The sequence below is a fragment of the Erithacus rubecula genome, assembly GCF_903797595.1.
Source record: "Erithacus rubecula genome assembly, chromosome: 5".
Classification (NCBI taxonomy): Eukaryota; Metazoa; Chordata; class Aves; order Passeriformes; family Muscicapidae; genus Erithacus; species Erithacus rubecula.
Window position 1 is genome coordinate 30,958,551 of NC_136687.1, and position 22,720 is coordinate 30,981,270.

A 22,720-nucleotide genomic window follows, 5' to 3' on the forward strand; every position below is an offset into this window, starting at 1 on the left:
CTTTCTTCCAGTAACACAAACCCTCATCCTGCAGCTGATTGTAGAAATGGAAGCCTACTACCTGAACACCTATGATCTTCTCCTTACCCAGCAGAAAACCACCAAGCCTGACTTAAATTACGGCAATCACTATATATACAGTATACGTGGTTAGCAAATTGAAGCATTTCTAAAACAAGTCTAGTCTTGTGGAGAGAAAGACAGCAGGAGCTGCAAACACTTCTACTATGGATACACACTGAAGGGGTGAATATCAGACATCTGCAGGTAGCAGATACAGGGGAGAACAGTGGGAAGCATGAGGGAAAAGGAAAATGAACACATACTTGCAGAGTATGCTGGGTTTTCCTCTTGCTTAGCAGAAGTCGTACAAAGAACAACTGTCTCAACATATACCATGGTGCTAACTCCTGTCCTACTTGTTATCAAAACCCCTCTTACACTACTTTGCTAAAAGGCCAAGACTTGACTTGACACAGGATTAGATGAAATTAATTTAGCTTGTCTGGGATGAAACAGGTTCAGGAACATTCCTGAGGGATGGTAAACTCACTGGCAAGCAACTGTTCAAAATTCCAGAAGCAGCAGACTAAAATTTAAATTTAGAATTTATGAAAGACTAAATTCTTTCATAAATAGCATACCTTGATTATGACAATGCATGACCATTTTTTGAGTTCTTCACGTATTAAATACTGAGCAAATTGAACATGCAAAAATAATATTATCATTAATTTTAAGTATCTTAATACAAATGTGTCCAATTCACATGCACGAGTGGTCTTAGTAGACTGGCCTTTTATACACAACACCAAAATTCCACTCAAAGCTAAGAAGAGAATCTCAAATTTAGTGTTATGCTTGGCAAAATAATTCTGTCCAACCAGCTGATGTGCAATCTGCAGAAAAATATTTCTCCCAACTCCCTCTAGTGGTTCATCTATAGGTGAGATTTTAACAATCAAAAGACAGAAATGGTTCTTAGAATATGAAGTGGCTTGTTGCAAATTCTGCTGATCTGCCTGAGAAGGGCTGTGAATGAAAAAAATTATTCTTCCAGTCTGCCTATACCAACAAATTCTGTTTAGTCATGCAACAAAAATGGAAACCTGAGGCTAATATATTTTCTCATATCAAAGGAAAGACGAAAGAAAGACGAAAGAAAGACGAAAGAAAGACGAAAGAAAGACGAAAGAAAGGGAAGAAAAGGAAAAAAAACTCAAAAGAAGAGCAAAAAAGTGGTTTCCTTGGGCACAATGTTTAAGCAGGCATTGGTTTTCAAAGTTTGTCACTCGTTTTGCTTACTGATACCGGTTGGAAGGAAGAGAAACATGGAAATATACACCTGAGAAGACACCACTGTCTCCTGTCATCTCACAGCTCTCTTCCTTTAGAGCTTTTTTTCTGTCTTGAGTGCCCTATCCAGTAACAAAAATCCTGCTCTCCTTCCCTTAGGAAATGAAAGGAACGGCTGGAACCTGCTGAACTTGATGAGGCAGTAAAAGACAAGTTTTACATTATTCTGAAGCTAAATATCATTACAGTTTAACCAACTTCAGCCTACCCTTTAAACAGTACAACTAAAGGTTAGTCACTTGCTAAGAACTACATTACATAATAAATCATTATTAGCTACTGCTTCACATAAGCATTGCCTATCAAATGACATAATTGAGCTTTTCTATATTAGCAATTATTTTTTACTCTTGCTTATCTCACAGGAAAATAGAAACAATGTGTGGCAGTTAAGAAAAATCAGGTTAAAATAGAGTCATTTTGATATATTTAAGTTTTACTAGACAATTTTTAAGAATATGGAAAATAAAATGGTATTTAAACTATGGACAAAGTGTCCTCTTCTTACCATGACCTGGGACAGATACTGGATTATCACCGGTCTGTACTAGATATGAGCCGGCAGTATAGTCCTCATCTGTATCAGAGTCCTGAACTGGCTGGCTGGCATTATTACTTAATAACCACCTCTGGTTGTCATGGAGATTGGGTGATGGAGGAGGGGAGTGTAAATGTTCAGTAACTGATGGACTAGATGAGGAGGATGGCATGGGAGGACCTATAAAAAAATAAAAAGCATTTAAAATATGGGTCAAGATATCATATGAAAAACAATTTATTTCTTGTATCACCAAAAGGTGAATATTCTACTTCAAACAAAAAAAAAGATGGACAAAGAAAATATGACAATTGCCTGAAACAAACTGGTTTAAGTACTTTAGAAACCATAACACAATGCCATGACTTGATATTTCAATGAACAGTGTTTATCATACAGGATTGCTTCTTTCAGTGAGACACTCCTGTCTAAAATCTACTACTGGAAGAAAGTAATACAGATAAACAGGCACAGATACAGAGAAATAGCTCATACACACAGGGAAACTCACTGCTGTAAATCTCTACCACAGGATTTACTCTGACAGAACTTTTAGTTTTCAGCAGTGCTTATCAGACATATATGCTATTTAAAACCTACCAAAATGTTTCACCTGTCAAACTTGTGTCCATCTGCAGAAGTTGTTTTGAAACATGCATAGGCAATGATACATCCCATTTCTGGGGATTTTCTGAAAGTATCTCAAAATCATCATGGAGGAAGACAGATTTAAATAAAGCCTTAGGATACCATAACAATGCATTTAGTCCTTCAAAGAAACAACAATTAGGCCAGAATGCAACAGAGAAAGTGTTACCTAACCACTCTGTGAATATATAGGTTCTTTATAGTCTTTAGTGAGTACAGATCTTACTCAGAGTAAGACTGCTGAATACTTTGGAATAAAGGGTTGTTGTCTGTAGGTGGGGAATGTACCAGAATATGAAGAAGCTTTTTTACATAATTTATGTTAAAACCAAAATTAGATTAATCTGCATGGTTATCATTCATAACTATAAATCTAAATTTAAATTAGAGGAAAAGGGGCTTTTTTTTCATCATATAATGATTTGGTTTTATGGTACTTAGTAGTATAGTTATGCTGGAGAGGTGCTGTGCTTCTAAGGTTAATAAATCATACTGGCACCACTAACTTGAATTACCTTCCCTCCACCTCCCTTGTACACTGCTAGAATCATGTTAATTATTTTTTTTCTTTCACATTCACAGTTTATACCATCATATAGTATCTTAAATATCTCTAAAACATGTTGTTAAGTCCTTATCAATTGGCTTCCCTGGGAAGAAACCTATGGCAGCCTCATCACAAACTATTTACTTAGTACTTCTACATATCATTTACTTCTTCTAGTGAACAGCACAACATATATTATTATAATTTAAGATGCAGGCTTGGTCCTGGAAGGAAAGCAAGCATTTACTATTAGTCAAGTAACTCCTGTGTAAAACCCAACATTTATAATCAGGGAAATAAAAAGTATGGACTCATTTTACAGGGCTCAGCTTGTGAATTTAGAAGTAGGGAGTGGGGCACATTTTGTAGTTTGAGATAAAATGCCAACAGGTTTTCTTGCTACACCTTGATTTTTCATATTGTTTGCTTCAGTAACCTGAATTTGTGGTTATTTCTTGATGGAATATTTAATACATTATTTATGATATACTCAATAGGTAGCTGCTCTATTTCATTTTTTGAACAGTCTAATAAATAAAAGTAGGAGTTTTAAGAATTTTTTTTTTTAATCTTGAAATAAATCTCCTTGACTTGCTTCAGACAGTACATATTTATCTGGAGCATATTACTGTAGTTGTCCTCTAGAAGAGATCCAAAGCAAGTAAAGATTTTGGTAGTATCTTTGGACTTTACACAGAACACTTCTCAATGTGTTTCCTTTCTCCTTCTCAGTTTACAATCATTAACTTTCAGGCGTAACAGAGCCTTGACTGCACAAATCATAATCACAGAAAATATCATGTTGTCTGAAAATGTGTCATGCCCAAGGTTGCTTAACTGTTTTGTAAATTCCCTCATTTATTCAAATTTATTAATTGTCTCAGTGCTACATGGCTAGCTGACACTGCACTGCACTGAGTAGCCATCCAGAACATAAAATACTTGGGTGCCCAGCTTTACTGAATTTCACAGTTCAGAAAACACTGTATGTCAGGTATGGGGGGGAAGTGCAAGGGTAAAGCTCCCACCACTACACTCAACAGTGACAGATCTCTGCTACTGCAAAAATCAGTTGATTAGGGGTATTCCCTATAACCACCAGGAAGTTATGAAACTTTTTATAATAAACCTAATTCTAGCAGGAAGGTCTTACAATCATAGAATCATTTAGGTTGGAAAAGAACTTTCAGATCATTAAGTCCAACCTTTAAATCAGCATTGCTAAGTTCATCACTAAACCATGTCCCTAAGTGCCATATTTACATGTCTGTAAAACACCTCCAGGAATAGAGACTCAACCACTTCCCTGGGCAGTGTGTTCCAAGTTGTGATCATCCATTCAGCGAATTTTTCCTAATATTCAAGCTAAACCTTTCTGACACACTGCTAGCTCATGTTCAGCTGGTAGTCAATCAGCATCTTCAGGTCCTTTTCTGCCAGACAGCTTTCTAGCCACACTTCCCCCAGACTGTAGCATTCCATGGAGTTGTGACCCAAGTGCAGGACCCAGCACACGGCCTTGTTGAACCTCGAAGAATTGGCATCAGCCCATTGATCCAGCCTGTCCAGATCCCTCTGTGGAACTTTCTACCCCAGAGATCAACATTCCTCCTCAGCTTGGTGTTGTCTGTGAGCAGAATGAGGGCACACTTGATTTCCTCCAGATCACTGACAACAAATTTAAACAGGACTGGCCCCAGTACTGAGCCCTGGGGAACTCCACTGACTGGCCACCAGCTGGGTGCAATTCCATTCACTACCAGCTCTGGGCCTGCCCATTCAGTCAGTTTTTAACCCAGCAAAGAGTACACCTTCCCTGGAACCTCCTGCTGGCCCTTCCTGTAGATAAGCATCACAATATCCAACTCCCAGTCACCTGGACCTCCCCTGTTAGCCAGGGATGCTGGCAAATAATTGGAAGTGGCTTGGTGAGCTTTCTGCAGCTCCTTCAGCACCCTTGGGTTGATCCCCATAGACTTGTTGCACAGCAGGTCACTGTTTCTTCTTGGATTGCAGGTGCTTTGCTCTGCTCCCTATCCTTGTCTTCCAGCTGGGGCTGGGGACCTTGAGGCCAAATGGTATTACTGTTCAAGACTGAGGCTAAGAAGGCATTAAGTTACCTCAGATTCTTCCTCACCCTTCATTACTGTATTTTCTCCCTTCACACAATAAAGGATGGCTATTCTCCTTAGCCCTCCTTTTATTCTTTCTTGTCACAAAGTCACATGGTCTGCAGAGAAAAGGCAGCCAGCTATAACATGAGCCAATTTTTCACAGACACCCTAGGCCAACCAGCTGGGACACCTACTTATGTACAACTTCACCCAGAACTGGCAGATTTTTGCAGTGAGCTCCTCTGATTCCAAGTGAAAAGAGATAGCTATCTATACTGCCATTTATAGAATAAGCTACACATTAAGAAAAAAAAAATACTTAACACACTTTCTAGAGGAATTGTAAATGATGTGCATATTTCTTTCCAATTCTTTTTTACATGGAATGAAAGGCATTAAAATATTTGGCAATATCAGCTCCTAAAGTCTTAATAAACTCATTTATGAATCATAAAAATCATTAAGTATGACAAAAGCCAATTAGATTGATTATAACACTTTTTGCATAGAGCTTAGAAGCATAAAACATTAAGAATATTTCATTCTAAGAAAACCCACAAAAATACAATTTTTTATTTTCTCCCCATTCTACTTTTGTATCCACCCAGCAAAAACATTTTGTTGTTCTGCTTTGACTTTCCCGTATTAAGAAAAAGTTCTTGTTTTTATTATGTGAACTTGATTAAACAGTAAGCTACTTTTCACAGGCAAATATACTGGACTTAAGAGTATTTAAACCTATAAGTCAGTTATGAGGAAAAAACACACTTTAATTTGTTTGCATTTTCATAATTAAAAATATATGACTTTAAATAATCTTTATGTACTCCAAAAATTTTTCTTACATGAAATTGCAAAATATAGCCAAACTCCAGCAAGAACAGGTTCAATATGGCAATATGTGAAGAGGTGAATACATTTGCTAAGCATATGAGTCACCAAAGAAAGTAATACACAAAAGAAAATAGGTTGTAAGAAGAACATGAAAAAAGAAACACACCTGAGCTAATAATGGATACAATAAATACATATGCACAAAGTAATTATGCTAAAAAAAATTGCATTATTCTCTGCCATGATCAGCACTGATCTGAAACATGGCACAAATTAAAAGTTGGAAGCAGTACTGATATCACATATGGAAAAGCTCAAAGGAACAAGTATGGTAAGTACACCCCATAAAAAGTAAATAAACAATGAGGAAGACTGCAACAATGGACTGGTAGTAATGTATAGGAATTTCTGTATTAAGTATATTAAGGCTAAACTAAGTCTAAAGCTCTGTCAGTTGGTGCTGCCCAACACCACAGTTGTCAGAGCAGGGAAGGAGAGTGGGGCTGCTGCAGAATTTGGGAAGGACTGGGGGCAGAGCAGGGCAGAGCTGTGCCTTCAACCCCCAGAGCCTCAGACACTTCCACCTGGCCACAACTCCCAGTTTACAGCTATGTACAAGATGCCTTCCCCTAAAAAAATCCCCAAACAAACAAAAAACAACTATTTGCAGCATTTAAGCTTACTTATATGGTATTACAAAGAATGAACCCAACAACTCCCCAGCTTTCATCCTCTACAGGTCATCAGTTGCTAGACACTGAAGCACTTTGCTTCAACACCAATGGGTGCCTGGAAGAGCTGCATCTGCACTAGATATATTTTAGAGAAAATAGTGCTAGACACTTTTGGAACATGGCATTTAGGAGAAAAGTAAGATGGGAGAGAAGCAGTAATAATGACTTCCTGCTGTTGAAGAGTGGGTGGGCTGAAATAGATGACCCAGAATCTCTGAGGAATCCTAAAACACAGGCACTTATGAAATTTTCCCACCAGATTCAAACTCTTAAAGCAGAGAGATTTTGCTGGCAATGACACTAAGAAGAAAGAAAAAAACTTGTTTATTTTCTAGTCTCATTATAAATCAGATTTTTCTGACTGTAATTCATGAAGCAATGAAAACTTTCCTGAGCTGATATATGATCTTAAAAGTGTATAGTTTTCATTGCTTCATGAATTTCTATAATGCAGAACTGTTGTTCACTTATCTAGATTGTCCTAAAAACCTGGCATTATCAACTTACTTCCATAAGATGAATTGCAAGTTACATACTTTGAAAAAGTAATTTCAGTATAAAAATTTGAAGGGCCATTATTTTAATCTCAATCAGGTTGCATAAATCCTATACCTAACTTACATACAACTTCTGATGGTTGCTTAAAGCAATACAACAGTAGACAGCTCTGTTTAGGCAGTTTAGCTATGACAGAATAGTGCATTTTTCCATTCACATTGTCAGCAGCCCTTGTCACTAAGACTGAAGAAAAAAATTCCTCTATTTACCTCTCAAACACACAGGAGAGTCTTATTTTGAAGTGGTAAAGAGATTCTTACTGACTTCAGTGTCAGTAAGAAAATGGTATTAAATTACAATTTGCAAAGTAGATATCTCTACTGAAATTAATGGGATTTTTGCTGGTGATTTTGTGGAAATGAAGATTTCATGTCATATTAAATGGCACTACTATGTCATATGAACCCAAAGCCAGACTCCATACTGTGTAAAAACATGTTATCCATATAATGAATCACAAAGAATAACTATATATCTCTTTTTGTACTTTGTTGCTCACAAGAGGACAAGGCAGGTCGCTGGGTTGGTTTGGGTTTTTTGTTTTTTTTTTTTTTTTTTTTTTTTTTTTTGTGTGTGTGTTTATTGTGGTTTTTTTAATTAAATAGTTTAAGAATCTTTTAAAACTTGGATGACAGACAGTGGTTTTTGAAGGTCAGAAATAACATGTCTTCTGGGTAAATTAATTAGATACTAAAACACTTTCAAACATGAAGGACACTTACAAGTCTTCTGAATCAAGCTGAGATGACTCTTTGCAATCTGTTCTAAGACTTCCCAGTGTGCTGAAAGCTGTACATACTCTTGTTAAAAAGGGCAACTATACCCTCCTAACAAGTTTATTGATCGCATCTCAAAATTTAAATTTCTAGTGTATCACATGTAGATTGACCCAAAAAAGCCCCTAAAAAACTCCAAACACTTACACCTGGTATATAGAGCCCTTAGCAATTGCATTTTGGACCTTTTCATCTCTGCATATAAAGCAGTAAGTTAGTAATAAGTGAGTTTTAATTTTAAACTAATTCTTCATTTTGGCCTTCCTGTATGCTCTCCAACCTGTATGAATTGGCATTGGCATTTATCTCTCTGCTGGATCCTGCAGCCTTCTGCAGCCAACCTACAGTGACAGTTATCTCTTAATTAATACTCTACATGCAAATAGAACTACCAAAAAGTGCTGTTGTATCACACACAAAGAAAAATTATTTATAACCAACACAGTTCTCTTTATCTGCTTCTACCAGAGTTGACCATGGTAGTTACTGTGAAGACCTCCCCATGGAAATACATGCACAGACAGTCTTCCAAATATATACACATATATAAATAAGACTGTATAAATCCATCTACACTGAAAAACACTGCAGTGAAAAGAAACAACAAGTCAAGAATTCTTAAAAAAAAAAAAAAAGCTTTCAAATGCATAGAAATTATGTTTGTGATCTACTGTGGATTTTCCATTTGTGTTTTGCTTTATTTGTAAGAGAATGGATAACAACTCTTTTACCACTGAACTGGGAGATGTACTTTTGAAGTTTCAAATCCTTCTGAGTGCTGATGAACTGTGCCTTCATGTCATATGTAAGCTTTGAAAACAAATGACATCTACTTTTCCTATATTTCATCAAAAAGTTACCACTTCTAAACAAAACAGATGTATTATACTGACACGTATTCTAACTCACAAAGTTGCAACTACTTCTATATATGGTGAAAGCTAAAACTTTGCAAGACCATAATCAAAAGACATTGATTTGAAAAACAAAAGTAATCCATTAGAAAGTAAGACAAATACTGGCCTGAAATATTGTAATTTGTTTTTTTTATCCTCTTGGAAGTATAGTATAACAACCAGACTCTGAAATAGAAAACTGGTAATTATCCTCTAAAAAAGAGAAAGACTTCTTAAGAAAAATGGTTATGCCTTAGAATTGACATGCATTTTGGAAGCAAACACTTTGTTTTGAAGCATTTTGGTTGTTTCAAAAAGTTAACAGCTGCTGCTCAGCAGATTGTTAAATGGAAAGGAGTGCCCTGTTCTTACAGGGGTCAGACTGCATGACCACAACAGCTCTGTCTTCAATCCTGAGTTCAGGAAGTGCTCATTTTTGTTTCAAATGAGAGTTTTGTCTGTAAAGAAATTGCAGAATCTGAGCCTTAACTGACAGAGTATCCTAACCCAAATGCATAGCTCTTACTTCTTACTACAAAAAAAATTTTTTTTTACTATTATTGTTTTCAAAAGGGATCACCTTATAAATTCAGAGCCAGCTGCAGAGCAAAGGTCCACTCACCTAGGCAGAAAGTTCATAAGCTGAACTAAAACCTCAAGCATCTCTAGCATCCAGGGTTTATTTTTTAGGAGCTATTCTGCTCAGCTCAACGGAATCTTCCAGTTTATTTCCACCAATATTAATTAAAAGTGGGCATGCAAAATACTGGAAGGGAACAGAGAGCTATTTTCAGAAGAGCGAAAATCTTCATTCTACGCAGAAAATAATTTTAAGTGATAGGTCTCTGTATTTTTAGAAAAGCATTCCTCTTTTTTTGGGGGGTGGGGGCGCAGTTTTGGACAGAAGCATGCTGAAATCAACGCCAGATTGCAAAATACTCTGATTAACTCCTATCTTCACTTGAGATGTAGAAGTTCTCACATGAAAATGTCACCTCTCCATTTAGAGCATCTGCTGGGATTCAGACTCCTCTGCCTGGTGATGGGAGTGTCACCCAGCACAGCCAGGACAAGGAGACACCAGCCCATCCACTGACCCAGCTGTACAAGTCGCACACTCGCGGTTTTGGCCCAGCCAAGTGCTGCCTCCAACCGACTTGCAGGCCCTGGCAGCCAGCACTCAGTGGCGGGAGCACCACAGCCAGAAGGTCTCCATGGGAGTGTAGCACTTGGGCTGTGAGCACAGGGGAGCTCCTGAGGTCCCCACCTGGGTCCCGTGTAACTTGGCCACAGACCTGGCCCTTTCCTACCACAGCAGCTGGCGCCCGCTCAGGCACGGCCAAGATGCAGAGGTGTGTGGTTGTTCTATATGCAGGCACGTGCAAAAGGCACCAGTGCATGGCCAATCACTTCTGCCTCAGTCAGAGCCCTACATGTCTGTGCACATCTGCCTGGGCCTGATGCTTCACTGACCCCTACATGGGGGCAGAAAAAGGGCAGAGAGATCTCTTGGGTAGCGGGATTGCGCAGCCAGTCATTCTCTCTGCTCGCTACTCATTGATTCACACGCAAAACAAACTATGCATTACATAGTGCTGTAAGAAAGAAACCAGCCCTTCTCAAAAACATGTCAGGATTCTCATGTTCAAAAAACCCAAACTATAAACATACCACAGACACAAGCTAAAACCAGGAAAAAAAACCCACCGGGATTTTTTCTTTTCCTGCATTTCCAGAAATGGAATCAAGCATCAAAAATGGAGCAGCTGGCAGATAGTATAAGCAATGCAGGAAGGATAGCCACTCTGAGTCTGTCTCATATTCACTCAGCAATGATGCTGAAGTGTTTACCAAGTTTCCACTCTCAATCCTGACCTTTGTAAAAGACTGTAATTTTTCTGGATGCTAATACTCTTTCAGACGGCAATTCATAAAGAGTAATCATCTATAAAAGTAACCTTTGAAGAAATGCTTCTTGTTCTTCCTACCCATGACTTTTTATTATTAGAGGTGAAACAGATTGAGCCATGTCACCTCTGGTTTATCATTCTTCCAACATGACTCATGGTAGTCAATGGACTTTGCATTTTCACAGTTGCTTTGGGCTAAATTATGGGGGCAGAAAGCATCTTTTTGGAATAGGACTGGAAATGCATCTTGAAGAACACAAGTCAACGTGAAGGTTTTTTTGGGAGGGAGTGGGAGAACAAATAATTCAGTTTTTAGAATCAGGTAATTTCCCACTCTCATTACTCCCACCCTTGTAAGAAATAGATTAAAGAGGAGTTAAATCAAATACTAATTAACTAAATTTGGTTTTCTTAACTCCACTGAGTCCTATATTAGAAAAGCAGTCTAAGCAATGACGGATACCAGTTTTGCCCAGTTTTGCTACCAGTGTGGCCACTGCTTTTCAGTCTGCTATAAAGGGAACAACATCGTTGAAAAAAAGCATCCAGAGAACCTCCTAATGACATCAAATTGCTTATGCTTGCAGACCACAGAATATGACTTGTTTTCTCAGAAGGAAACATAGCAATTTAAAGAGATTTTGATAGATGTAAACAAAGAACAACAAACTGCTGAAAAAGAGTTCTATAAACCTTACTTACAAAAACCCCAATCTTATTTCTTATTATTCACAAGAATCACAGAATATTCTGAGTTGGAAGGAACCCACAAGGATCACCAAGCCCATCTCAATAAATGGCCCATATGGGGATCAAACCTGTGACCCTGATGTTATTAGCACCATGCTCTAACCAATTAGTTTTTTTTTTTGTGTGGTTATTTATATTCCTGTGAGCTTCATTTTTTGGATGATAGCTATTTCAAAAGAACAGAGTTGAGGCATTGCAAAAGAAGGCAAGGAGGAGAAGGACAGATACAATGACTGTTGCTATCTTCACCAGCTGCTGACTGCAAGCTGCCCCAGACAGTGGCACATGCCCCGCCGTGAGCTCTGTGTGCCTCCCAGCACGGCTCTGCAGGCACCAGCACAACGCTGAGCAGCACTACTGCCAGAACCTTCCATGGCCACTAAAACATCATGCCTTCTCCCAGTAAACTGAGGCAAACCAATAAAGTGTCCCATAACACTAAAGAACCATGCTACAAAAGCATGCATTTATCAGAGAAAAGGAGAAAGCAGTCCTGCCAATTAAACATCGAACTTACCTAACCAGTGGTGAAGTCCTGAAGGTAACACCACTGAAATAGTTAGCTCCTTATTGCTTCATTATCAAAAGCCCTTCCCTTCCTGCAGCACTTTCAAGTTCTATTTCTTGTCAAGGCTTTTATTCCTGCTACATTAAATGTAACTCCTTAACAAAGGAATTTTGGGTAGAGGAGGAATTAGAGAATTACCAGAAAATTATTGACTGTTGTCTCACACAGTACCACTCTCACAAGCAACGGGAAATTTACTGGACATTGATGTCTCATTACATCTAGCATGTAATTTATTTCTCTGCTGGAAGAGAACTTATCAGTTTTGCCCATGTGGAGAAAATGTTTCTACTTTAGAAACAAATAGACCACCACAGGCAAGAAGCTGGAAAGCTTAAATGAAAACCCACTGCATGAGCACTGAAGTCATCTCACTACCAAAGCTGCTAAGGCAGCAGTGTTGAAATGGGCCAGAGGTGGCATTTTGGGGCCAGATTTTTGACAAAGCCTCATTGAAGAATTATTTAGAAAACAGAGAACAATAAAATCTATACAGTACTGAGAACTGAGAGAAACTGGACTCTGCATTTAGATGTCTCTGGAAATTCAGCATTAAATAAATCCCCTACTAAATCCCTTATTTTTGCCTGAACATATAAGCAACAATGTATTAGCTGGTGAGAAAAATTTGTGAAGTGCTACAAAGTTGCATATTTTTAGTCACTCTTCCACTGTAAGAAATTGTTGCTATCTAAAATAGAATATATTTTGACTAGTTATATAAACCCTTTATTTAATAGCTTTTAATTTTTTAACATTTCATCAGTGTTTATACTTGGCAGGACTGGATAAGTGCTCCAGCAATATGTACAATTTAAAACCAAAAATTTCAGATAGGGTTAGTTATACATTCAAGTTCAAAAGAATACAGACTTGGCAGTTCTTAAACAAATACACAAACCCCTCACATTAGCCTAGGTAGGTCAGAAAATGCTGAATGGAGGTAAAAAAATACCCTTGGCCCCAGACTAAACACAGAAAATTTCAGTCCAAAAGTGCTTTTCATGAAGTTATGAGCTAATGAACAAAAGGGTATTCTAATAAAGTTTAATGAAATATTAGCTACAAAATCCAGCAGTAATATCATAATCTTTATTTCTTTGCCAACTCGACCACTTTGGAATAGCAAAAACTGAAGTAAAGTAAACCACACCGGTTACTGTGAAGAGGTTTCATCTCAAAGAAAATAGAGAAAAGGATCAAAAGACTGGGGGAAAATTCCAAAACAGAGAAAATACTTGTTTATGCCTGAGTGGAGCCAAGGGTAACAAGCCCTCTTTACCAAGCTGAGTCCAAAATCCTTGGGCCTTGGTCCAGGGACAAGGGACACACCAGCTGGGCCATCCATATCTGCCAGCAGGCAGAGGTTATCCATCTCTTTGAAAAGGGATGAAAGGAAATTGCTGTCTGAGTGCTTTGCAAACTCTGAAACAACTGCTCTTCAGCTAAACAGTAGGATTGCCAGTAGAAGATGTACAAGTCTCTGAGTTCCTGAAAAATTATTAATGTTGACATACTCTACTTTCAAGATGCCCCCTTCAGTACCAGTAAAAGCTGTCAGATAAAAACCAGTTATTACACAGAAAGCATTTAGAACAACTGGTCTGGAAGCCTGTCCTGTACAACTAAAATTCCTCATATATGTTATGGCACTTGCTTTCTAAGACTATCCATGCCCTCCCACCAACCTTCATGAATCTCTCCTGCCAAAACATCTACTAAAGCACTTACTGATAAGAATAGACATGAACAAATTTCTTACTTGACTAGATTTTTTTGCTGCCTCTGAAAAAAACACTTTTTAACATGTTCTTGGCCAAAATTACATTTATATTCACACAATGTCTCTTTCATGAAAAGATGTAATGCAACCAATTACGAGAGCAGCTCCTGAAAAACCCAACTAATGGCTTGACTTTGTCTGCATTCATATCAACACAAAATAACTGATTTTATACAGTGCTTGATAATGCAGCACTATGTAAGGAAGAGTCTATGCAGGAACATTTAAAGGTGCTCATTCTGAAAGGATCAGATTGTATAAAATGCAATTTATAAGCATGAAGGTAAAAAGAAACACAGAACAGAAATCGGGTTTAACAACATTTCATTAATTTTGTTTTTTGGCATGTTAATGCCTAATGGACATGCAGTTTTCTGGTGCAGTTGTTACTACACAGAACTTAAATTACACTTGAAATGTCATGGTTTCTACATGAAGAGATAAAGACAAAGGAATAGTCTTAGTTCTCTTGCTCAGTTATCTGAGATGCCTTTGTTGTGTGTTTTGTTTGTATTTGTTACTTATCTTTGAGATATGGTAGGGGTCCAAATATGCATTCATTACACGTTTTCTGACACCTTTACCATTCATTTTATGTTTCTGAAGCAGTTACAGCCTACAAAGTCAATTCTTGGTCAGAATCTTTACATGCACAAACAGAAAACAAATTACAGGATACTTCAAAGTCAGATCCTGTGACTAAGGGAGGCTGTTAATCAATGCAGTTTAATACAAATCCCTCTGCCACACTGATGTTAAGATTATGCGTGCTGAGGTGAGCAGGCAGTGATATTAAGAACCATACACAAATTTCTTCTGAATAAAAATGATGCATCAGCTCATAACATTTATCAGCCTATACAAACTCTCAGGAATCCAACTTTCACTGCAAGTGTCTTCTTGGATCCACTTACTTCAGAAGATGTGGTATGAATGATAGCATAATAAGTTTTACTATGTTTTAGGCATAAGTGACTCATACATCATTCCACGTGAAAGAAAAAATCCTAATGTGCAATACGATATGTTACTGCAGCTGCCCCATGGGAATAACAACATATCCATTTGGAAGGAAAATACATTTATGAAAATTCCTGATTAGCAGAAAAATCAGAAAACAATTCATTATAAACAATAATACACAACTGTTTTTTTGATGCCTTTATGATCATTGTCTCTTTTCATGGAACCAACTGGACTAAATGCATTCAGCTCCTCCCCACCCACCCCCAGCCTAAAATAGTCTTCATTGATATTATCCATAAAAACTAAACAACACAAAAAACCAAACAGCCTTTGAAGGAGGGGCTGTCATGTGGGTTGAATGTAAAGTTGAATGCACTGGACAGAGTGAATCAAATTATCTTCTTACTTCAGGCATTGCTTACCAGGATCCCAATTTGAGGGCAGAAATATATGTTCTCACTCCTGTTTGCTTTCCAAAGTACTGTATTTTTTATCTTGCATTCCTCCAATCTCCTGCAAAGGTTATGAACTGAATGCTGTGAATCTGGCAGGCAACAAACCTCTGAAAACTGCACAACATACATGAAGTCAAGGCAGTACCACCTGCTCCTGTGACCTCCTAGAGACAAGGCTTCCCAATGTATTGGCCTTCCCTTTTACAACTAAGGAAATATCTACCTTCTTCCCTTTTACCTTTCCTTAGTCTTTTATTTACTTAATGGACACTATTTTCCCTTGCATCACAATTAAAAAATTTCAGACACCTTTTCTGTTATAAATCAATTAATTTATTCCACTAAAATTCCACTAAAAATTATCATTACAAGAGCATGTTGCTATGTTGATTGTAGCAGTAATTAATGAATTATGCAATTTAATGTAAACCACTAGCATGGTAAAAATAAACATGAAATTATTTATGGCACTTTGGGAAATGCACATGGAATAACATAAGTCATAGGTAATACTGGTAATGTCATTACTTACTTTTCATGAAAGCGAAGTCAAGACATGTTTAAAAAACAATTGACTAAGTGAAGACACTTGGATAGTTCTCATGGACTACCCCACAACCACTCATCAATACAAACTGGAGACTTCTCAACACCTGAAGACACCCAGAACTACCTTTATTCCCAGCTACTGAAGAGCCATCTCAGGTGGTGTCCCCAACTTTGGGGCCATATAAGGGTGACAAACCAGCAAAGACAGCAGCTAACCAGAGAAAAGACACTTGAATGTTTTGCTTGATTCAGGCCAGAGGATTAAGTCTGAGTCTCCTACCTTTCAGGTGAGTGCCCCAGCTAATGAGCCTGCAGCTAATAGCAGAGCAACTTGTTCTCCCTCCTTTTTTTTTTTTTTTCACTTAAATCTCTGAAGAACTGTGTTTAGTTCCTCATCAAGATGAATGCCAAGCCTGCTAAATTTTTCATGACACTGAATTCTTGTCCTCCTGCCAGCCCTAGTTATGTGTGAACATTTCAGACTCCCTCAGGCATTTATTTTACTACAGAGTCCTGAAATACTTAAGTCTATTAAGACCTAAAATAAACAGCCAAAAAGGAGGAATCTGCTAGTTGTTCCTTCAGTCTACATTTTAAGTAGACAGTGCCTACACCAGAAATTCAGTTCAGAAATTGTCAGTGTCACCAGTGAAATGATAGTACATTTGGCAGCACATGCATCATGCCATGTCAGCTACCACAGTGAGGCTCAGCTCCACACCACAGCAGGAGCAGCACTGGCTGTAGCCTGTAAAGATTCAGCCAAATAGGGTGGATCCAGAAAAGCTGGATTTACTAAACCCACATGCAATGGCTACTCTGCAGTAGCATTACCTCTGGGTTTGTGCCCAACACAGTCCCTGCCTGCTCCCTTGCTGCCAGGAAAGAGGACAGCTGGGAGTAGACTATGACTGAAGAATAATTCACACTACTTGGCCTTGGTTACCCTCCTCACCAAAAGCCTTTCTGGAGCAGAAAGCATGCTGGCTGCAAGCTAGGTTGGCCTGCTGCTGTGCATTGAAGAAGTGGGAGCTTGAGGAAAGGAGGCCAATCATCAAAAGACTTCAGACAGGCCTTGAAGGGCAGCAGACAGCTGACTGAATTAACCACAGGGCTGCAAATCTTCCTGTCAGATAGGCTATGAGCTGTGCCTCCCTAAACTCCCTGAAAGAATACCCAGAAAAAAATTCCCTACATAAATGATCTGGATTGTAAGTCACCTACTGAAATCATTTTATGGTCACTCACAGTTTATCTGTGCATTCTGTAGCTGCTCTCTCCCTAGGAAATCTGAAAATAGACCAAGCTTTGTTGTTTATCTTGAGGTCTCTTACTCACTACAGAAACTCCAATAGCACTTCCATCCACAATGCTTCATTATTATTGCTATAGTCATTGGGATTATATACTTAGAAAGGAAGTAGAAATGGTCAATTTGTGGCCAGAAAATATCAAGCCTGATATCCGATCTAAAGATAAACATTGTTGTCTTAGAGAAACTCTGTGCAAGTGTGAAAAAGTATGTATGGATACACACAGTATTATGTTGGATATGTTATGTACAAAGAAAGCAATGTTAGCACTAAATCAGCTGTCATGAGTTGCTGGTGTGCACAAATCTACAGCTCATGCCTGTCTCTGGCATATCCTCAGAAATCTCCCAAAGACCAATAATGCCTCTTATCATCCATACTTAAACATCCACTTTTCTGTTTTTGTTTTTTTTTAAAGTACTATGTGTCTTCCTCTATATCTATTTTGTTTCAAGCAAACTTTAAAAATCCTCTTGTTAAACACTTTCCTACACTTTTTCAAATTATTTTTATATAGGTGTTAGTCCTTAGGAGACCAATGCCGAAGATCCCTGTAATGAACTAGATTTAACATGGCTGTAATATGTCTCTGTAATCCTGGCAGGTGATGCTGCCTAAAAGCACAACCTAAGATGAAAGGCCTCAAAAAGCTTTCTGTCATTCAGACCTGTGAGGGATTTTTTTTCCCCTCGATACAAAATCTGACAGCAGGGTCTTGCCAATGTCCAAGCAAACTGGAGTGCTGATATCCAACTTGTTCCTTGCCCTGCTTCTGATACTACCAAAATACTTTGCCAAAGAGATCTTTTAGAAGGCAAAAATGAAAGGATTTCCCTAGACGTTATGAATACAGTGGGGAGAGAAGTGGGGAAGTCTTCCTGAAACCTGCAATTCTCTAAAAGTGCATGTTTAAAAAAATACATATTTTAAAAAGTACGGTTGGACTAGAACTTGACAGGTCTTTTACATGCTATTTCCCTGTGCTAATGAAGAACTATGACAGTATTTCAGTTTTCTGGTCTGTCCACAGTAATTTTCAAAAGTGAAAGAACAGGAAAAAAAAATCACTATCAAGCAGTTCTATGTGGGTCCTACATGAACAGTTCTCAGTTCTACAGGTAAATTTTCATTCAGTCTCTGCCCGCCAAACTGTTTAAATTAAATGCACATCATGTAAGTTCCATGTATTATTTGTAATTCATTTTACTTCATTACCTAGTGATTTTTGCCTTGTTTTTCTCTCTTCACCTCACCTACTTACACCTTGACAAACTGAAAACATGCCAATACAAAAACTGTTTCTTCCTATAATTGGCAAAGTCTTTATGCATAACTGGAAAAGTGCTGTAATCCCAGTTACAACAGTACTCTTTTCTCTTTCCTCCAATGTGAGCATAATGGAAGTATCAGCTTGAGTGGCGTGTCTGTGATGAATCAGATCTCATGCCCCTGAACGCCCATGGCAGAAGAAAATGGGAGTCAGTCATTGCTCCCACTGAGGACTGACAGGATGTGAAACACAGAGGAGAGTGAAGTTGGAGGATCAGAGCTGCCAGTTTTTCCATCACACTGGACTCTGCAAAGCCCATTTCCAGGAGATAAAAACACAAGAACAATCTCTTGCTCTGCCTCCACGGACCGAGCGGACAGAGCTGTCCTCAGCAGAGCTCTGCAGTAAAATCATGGCTACTCTTCTGCAGATACCTGAGAAGCTTTACTGCTCTTTGCTTTCAAGAAGCAAAAGGCCCTGCTGTCAAGGATTTCACCTGCAATATTATTCTGCCTTGCAGAGTGAGAACTCCACTTAAGGAGGTTAAGAGCTCAGAAACTTGATGGATTCAAAATTTAAGCTTAGTGTGACTAAAACCCATTTCCAAATTTCTAAAATCTGAGTATATAATACAAACACTGAAACAGCTTTGTCCAAAGAAATGGTAGATTGCAACCCCAAAAGTATCCTTCAGTCACTTTTTAAATTCAGCTTTGAATGGGAGCAGTGTAATGAGGAATGTCAAATTAATATTCCTCCAAAATGAAATGTAACAAAAGCTTCACTCAGAAACCACACATGGTGTTGTCACACATTTACTACCCACGAGCTAAAATTTGTCTAATGTAATTTAAGATTGATAATTACTGATAGAGGCCATATGTGTTTTCAACATATGTGTTTTCAATTGCCAAATTAAAAATACTGCTTCCTTTCTAGAGGACCATGGTTTGAAATAACATCTCAGATTTATATAACTGAAATAACTCTATAAATTTTCAGGATTTTAAAACTTTTATCCTCTGTAAATGAAATATTGCCCTTTCTTTAAGTGTTTGCATTATTTTCTCAAGCACCAGTAAGGGAAATGAAAATATACAAAATCAAAGCAAAACGTAATAGCATATTACTTGCAAATAAAAGCAGAAGACTTGCACTTAAAAAATCCAGCTTTAAATAACTGATCTGGCTTTAATTTATTATTAAAATTATTATTATGTTAGTGGGAACAAAGGACTCTGTTATGGTGGGTATTAAGGAAGCATGGGGAAAAAAATCCCAAGTTTTTCTGTGAATGAAGTAAGAAATGGCTGGCACTAGACTCAACATTCACCTGAGAGTGTGAACTGAAAAGGGAGAATAACTGCATTACTAATGATCATCCCTCTCCACAGTGCCTTGCTACTCGAGGTCTCCAATGTGGCTAATGTGCTGCCAAATCCTAATACAGGTTCCAGAGAAGCTCCAGGGGAACAGCAACCTGCAAACCTGACATCTATACGCTAGTGAAGTTAATAGAAACTATAATAGCAAAAAGACTAAGTGGGCCCTAAGTGGGGTCTAAGAAGAATCAAATTTCAGTTTTCATTAAGTGGAGTCTTACAAAATTAACCCAATTCTTTGAATAGCTCAAACAAACATGTGAAACTAGTGATCCAGTCAGTCAATTTCAAAAAAGCTTTTAACAAGTACTTTACCAAAGGCTTTTAAAGAAACTAAGCACCCATGGCAAAACAGAGGTCTCTGTGCAACAACATGACTGGTTAAGAGATATAACCAGAAATTAGGGGCAAATGGTCAAACCTGCATAGTGAAGGAAGCCTACCAGTGGAATATCACAGCAATCTCCCTTGGGATCTGCTCCTTTTCCCATACCTGTAATTGACCTGGAAAGGTAGCTGAGCACCGAAGCAATCAAGTTTGCAAATGATACCAATTTATTCATAGCAGTAAGGATGAGGGCAAGTGGTGAAGAATCACAGGACCTTATGAAATTGAGTGACTAGACAATGGAATGGTAAATTAAATTCAGTGTGGATAAGTGTAGAGTGATGCACATGGGAAAATATAACCTTAACTTCACATGTACAGTGATGGGCTCTGAGCTGAACATTATCGCTCAGGAGTGAGACCTTGAGGTTACAATAAATAGTGCCATCAAAATGTCAGCTCAGTGCTCAGCTGCCAAAAGAAAGCAGCCCAAATATTAGGTATTGTTAGGAGCTGAACAGGAAGCAAGGCAGAGAACACAATTATGCCACTTTGTAATGTCACTCAGTTCATACACTGTCTCTTCTTCCAGTGATATGTTTTGGGGACATGCTTCATCATTGAGTATTCTGTGCTTACTTTTATGAAGATTGGAGAAAAACAGAAAACATCTTAAAACAAAAGAATGACCTGTAATTAGGGGGACAAAGACAACAGTTTCAACACTGTTTGCATCTCAGTTTCACAGGAGTTCTCTGAGCCTGTATACAAAACTCAAGGAGACAGGATCTTCTACGTACTTGCAGATGAACCATTCAAAAAAAGAGATTTATGAATTACACACATACAACCAATGAGCTCTATTATAAGGCATTGCTATACATCAAAAGCTTAGTTACTGCTAAGTGCACAATCTTTACCCAGTATTTGAAATCCCTGGGAAAGGACAAGTTTGAAGATTTGCCTTTACTCCCGCAGTATACAGCCAACTAAAAATCATATTGCCATGTCATCTTGAAGCAACAAGTTTTTAAGCCTTAAGGGTTAGTACAAGTGCCTAGAAAAGGGTAAATAAAAACTATTTAAACTAAACACCTTTAGTCTTTTGTTACTCCCTGGTCTGTTTTCCTCATTTTCTTTCCTATCAGATAGCCTGCTCAAGATGCTGCTGGAACCAGTCTTTTGGTGCCTGACAACAGAAATGCACTTTTATCTACTGAGGTTCCGTAACAAGGAACAACTAAATCAAGTCTAGGCCTTCAGATTTCTAGCTAATCTCTACACATCTCTACTACAACATCTGCTTCCTGCTTTTATGAGAAAGGGTTTATCTTTGTGCTAATGGACTGGTATTACTTGTATCTCTGTCTAATTTCACGAGCCATGAGAATGTTCTGGTTTTCATTTGGATTGATACATATCAGACACAAATTCTGTCTACCAGTAGTGGCTACCTATAGTGTTCCCTCTACTTATTTGCATAAAACACTGTCTATTTACTTCACATATTCCTGCTTTTGTGTGTAGAAGAAATATACTCTCACCACAATCTATAAACGACCTTTTACAGTAGCTTTGCATGTAATAGAATGTAATAGAATAAATACAGAAAGAGAGAGAATACATAGGAAGAAAAAGCAGCATTGTGATAATTAGTTATTACTTAATTTTAAACTCATAAATGTATCAAATATGAACATGAGCATTTTTCAACAGGAAATAAAGCTATGTTGGATATTTAATTAGTTTAAACTGCTAGCTAAGAGTTGCTGCATATGGACAAATGACATACTTGAAACAACTTGCAAATTATTTTTTGCCTTTTTTTAAATCCTATATTTCATTAAAAATCCCTTAGTGATTATTTCCATTCAAATGTTATAGTGTTATACTATGAAATAAAGTTTTCTTTTTATTCTTTTCCTACAGCTGTAATTTTCTACTGTTGAAGTAATTGAAGTTTTTCTTTTTCAAAGACACTTTTCAATTTGTGCTGTCCAAGCATGTTTTAAAGACATACCATGAAGGACACTCAGCAGGGTGAGCTCTGGAAATATAAGTTATCTCAACTAACAAAAAAGCTTTTACAGGAATAAACAGTATGATTTTAATTAATGTAGAATGAAGAAAGCGAAGTACATATTGGCTGGTAGCACTGCACTAAAAAATTTCAGTCACCACAAGTAAAAGAGTCAATCAAACCCCTCACAGAAATGCCTTCAGCATTATTAAGACAAGGCACAGAATTGGTGAAGTCGTGACAGGATGCAGATTGAACTCAAGGCAGGCACTTCAATGCACTAACTCAATCTCCGTGTCCATCAGATGAGACAACATTCCGGCAAGAATGCAGTTACTTTAGCTAACCAAAGAAAACCAAAATCAGGCCACCACCACCTCTCTCCCTTCTACTGCCCACAACAAATTAAGTCACTACCAGTCTCC

The 22,720-nt window shown here is 37.9% G+C and overlaps 1 protein-coding gene across 3 annotated transcripts in view; it reads right to left on the reverse strand.

The window, feature by feature from the left end:
- Positions 1 to 22,720, reverse strand: part of TENM3 (teneurin transmembrane protein 3) — a 960,849-nt gene that overhangs the window by 170,428 nt on the left and 767,701 nt on the right. Inside the window, exon 10 of one of the 3 annotated variants that reach the window (XM_079305926.1) lies at positions 1,865 to 2,074. The exons of the other annotated variants lie outside the window; for them this stretch is intronic. Within the exon in view, the coding sequence (XP_079162052.1) occupies positions 1,865 to 2,074 (210 nt within the window). The remainder of the gene's footprint in view (positions 1 to 1,864; positions 2,075 to 22,720) is intronic. 3 annotated transcript variants of the gene reach the window in all.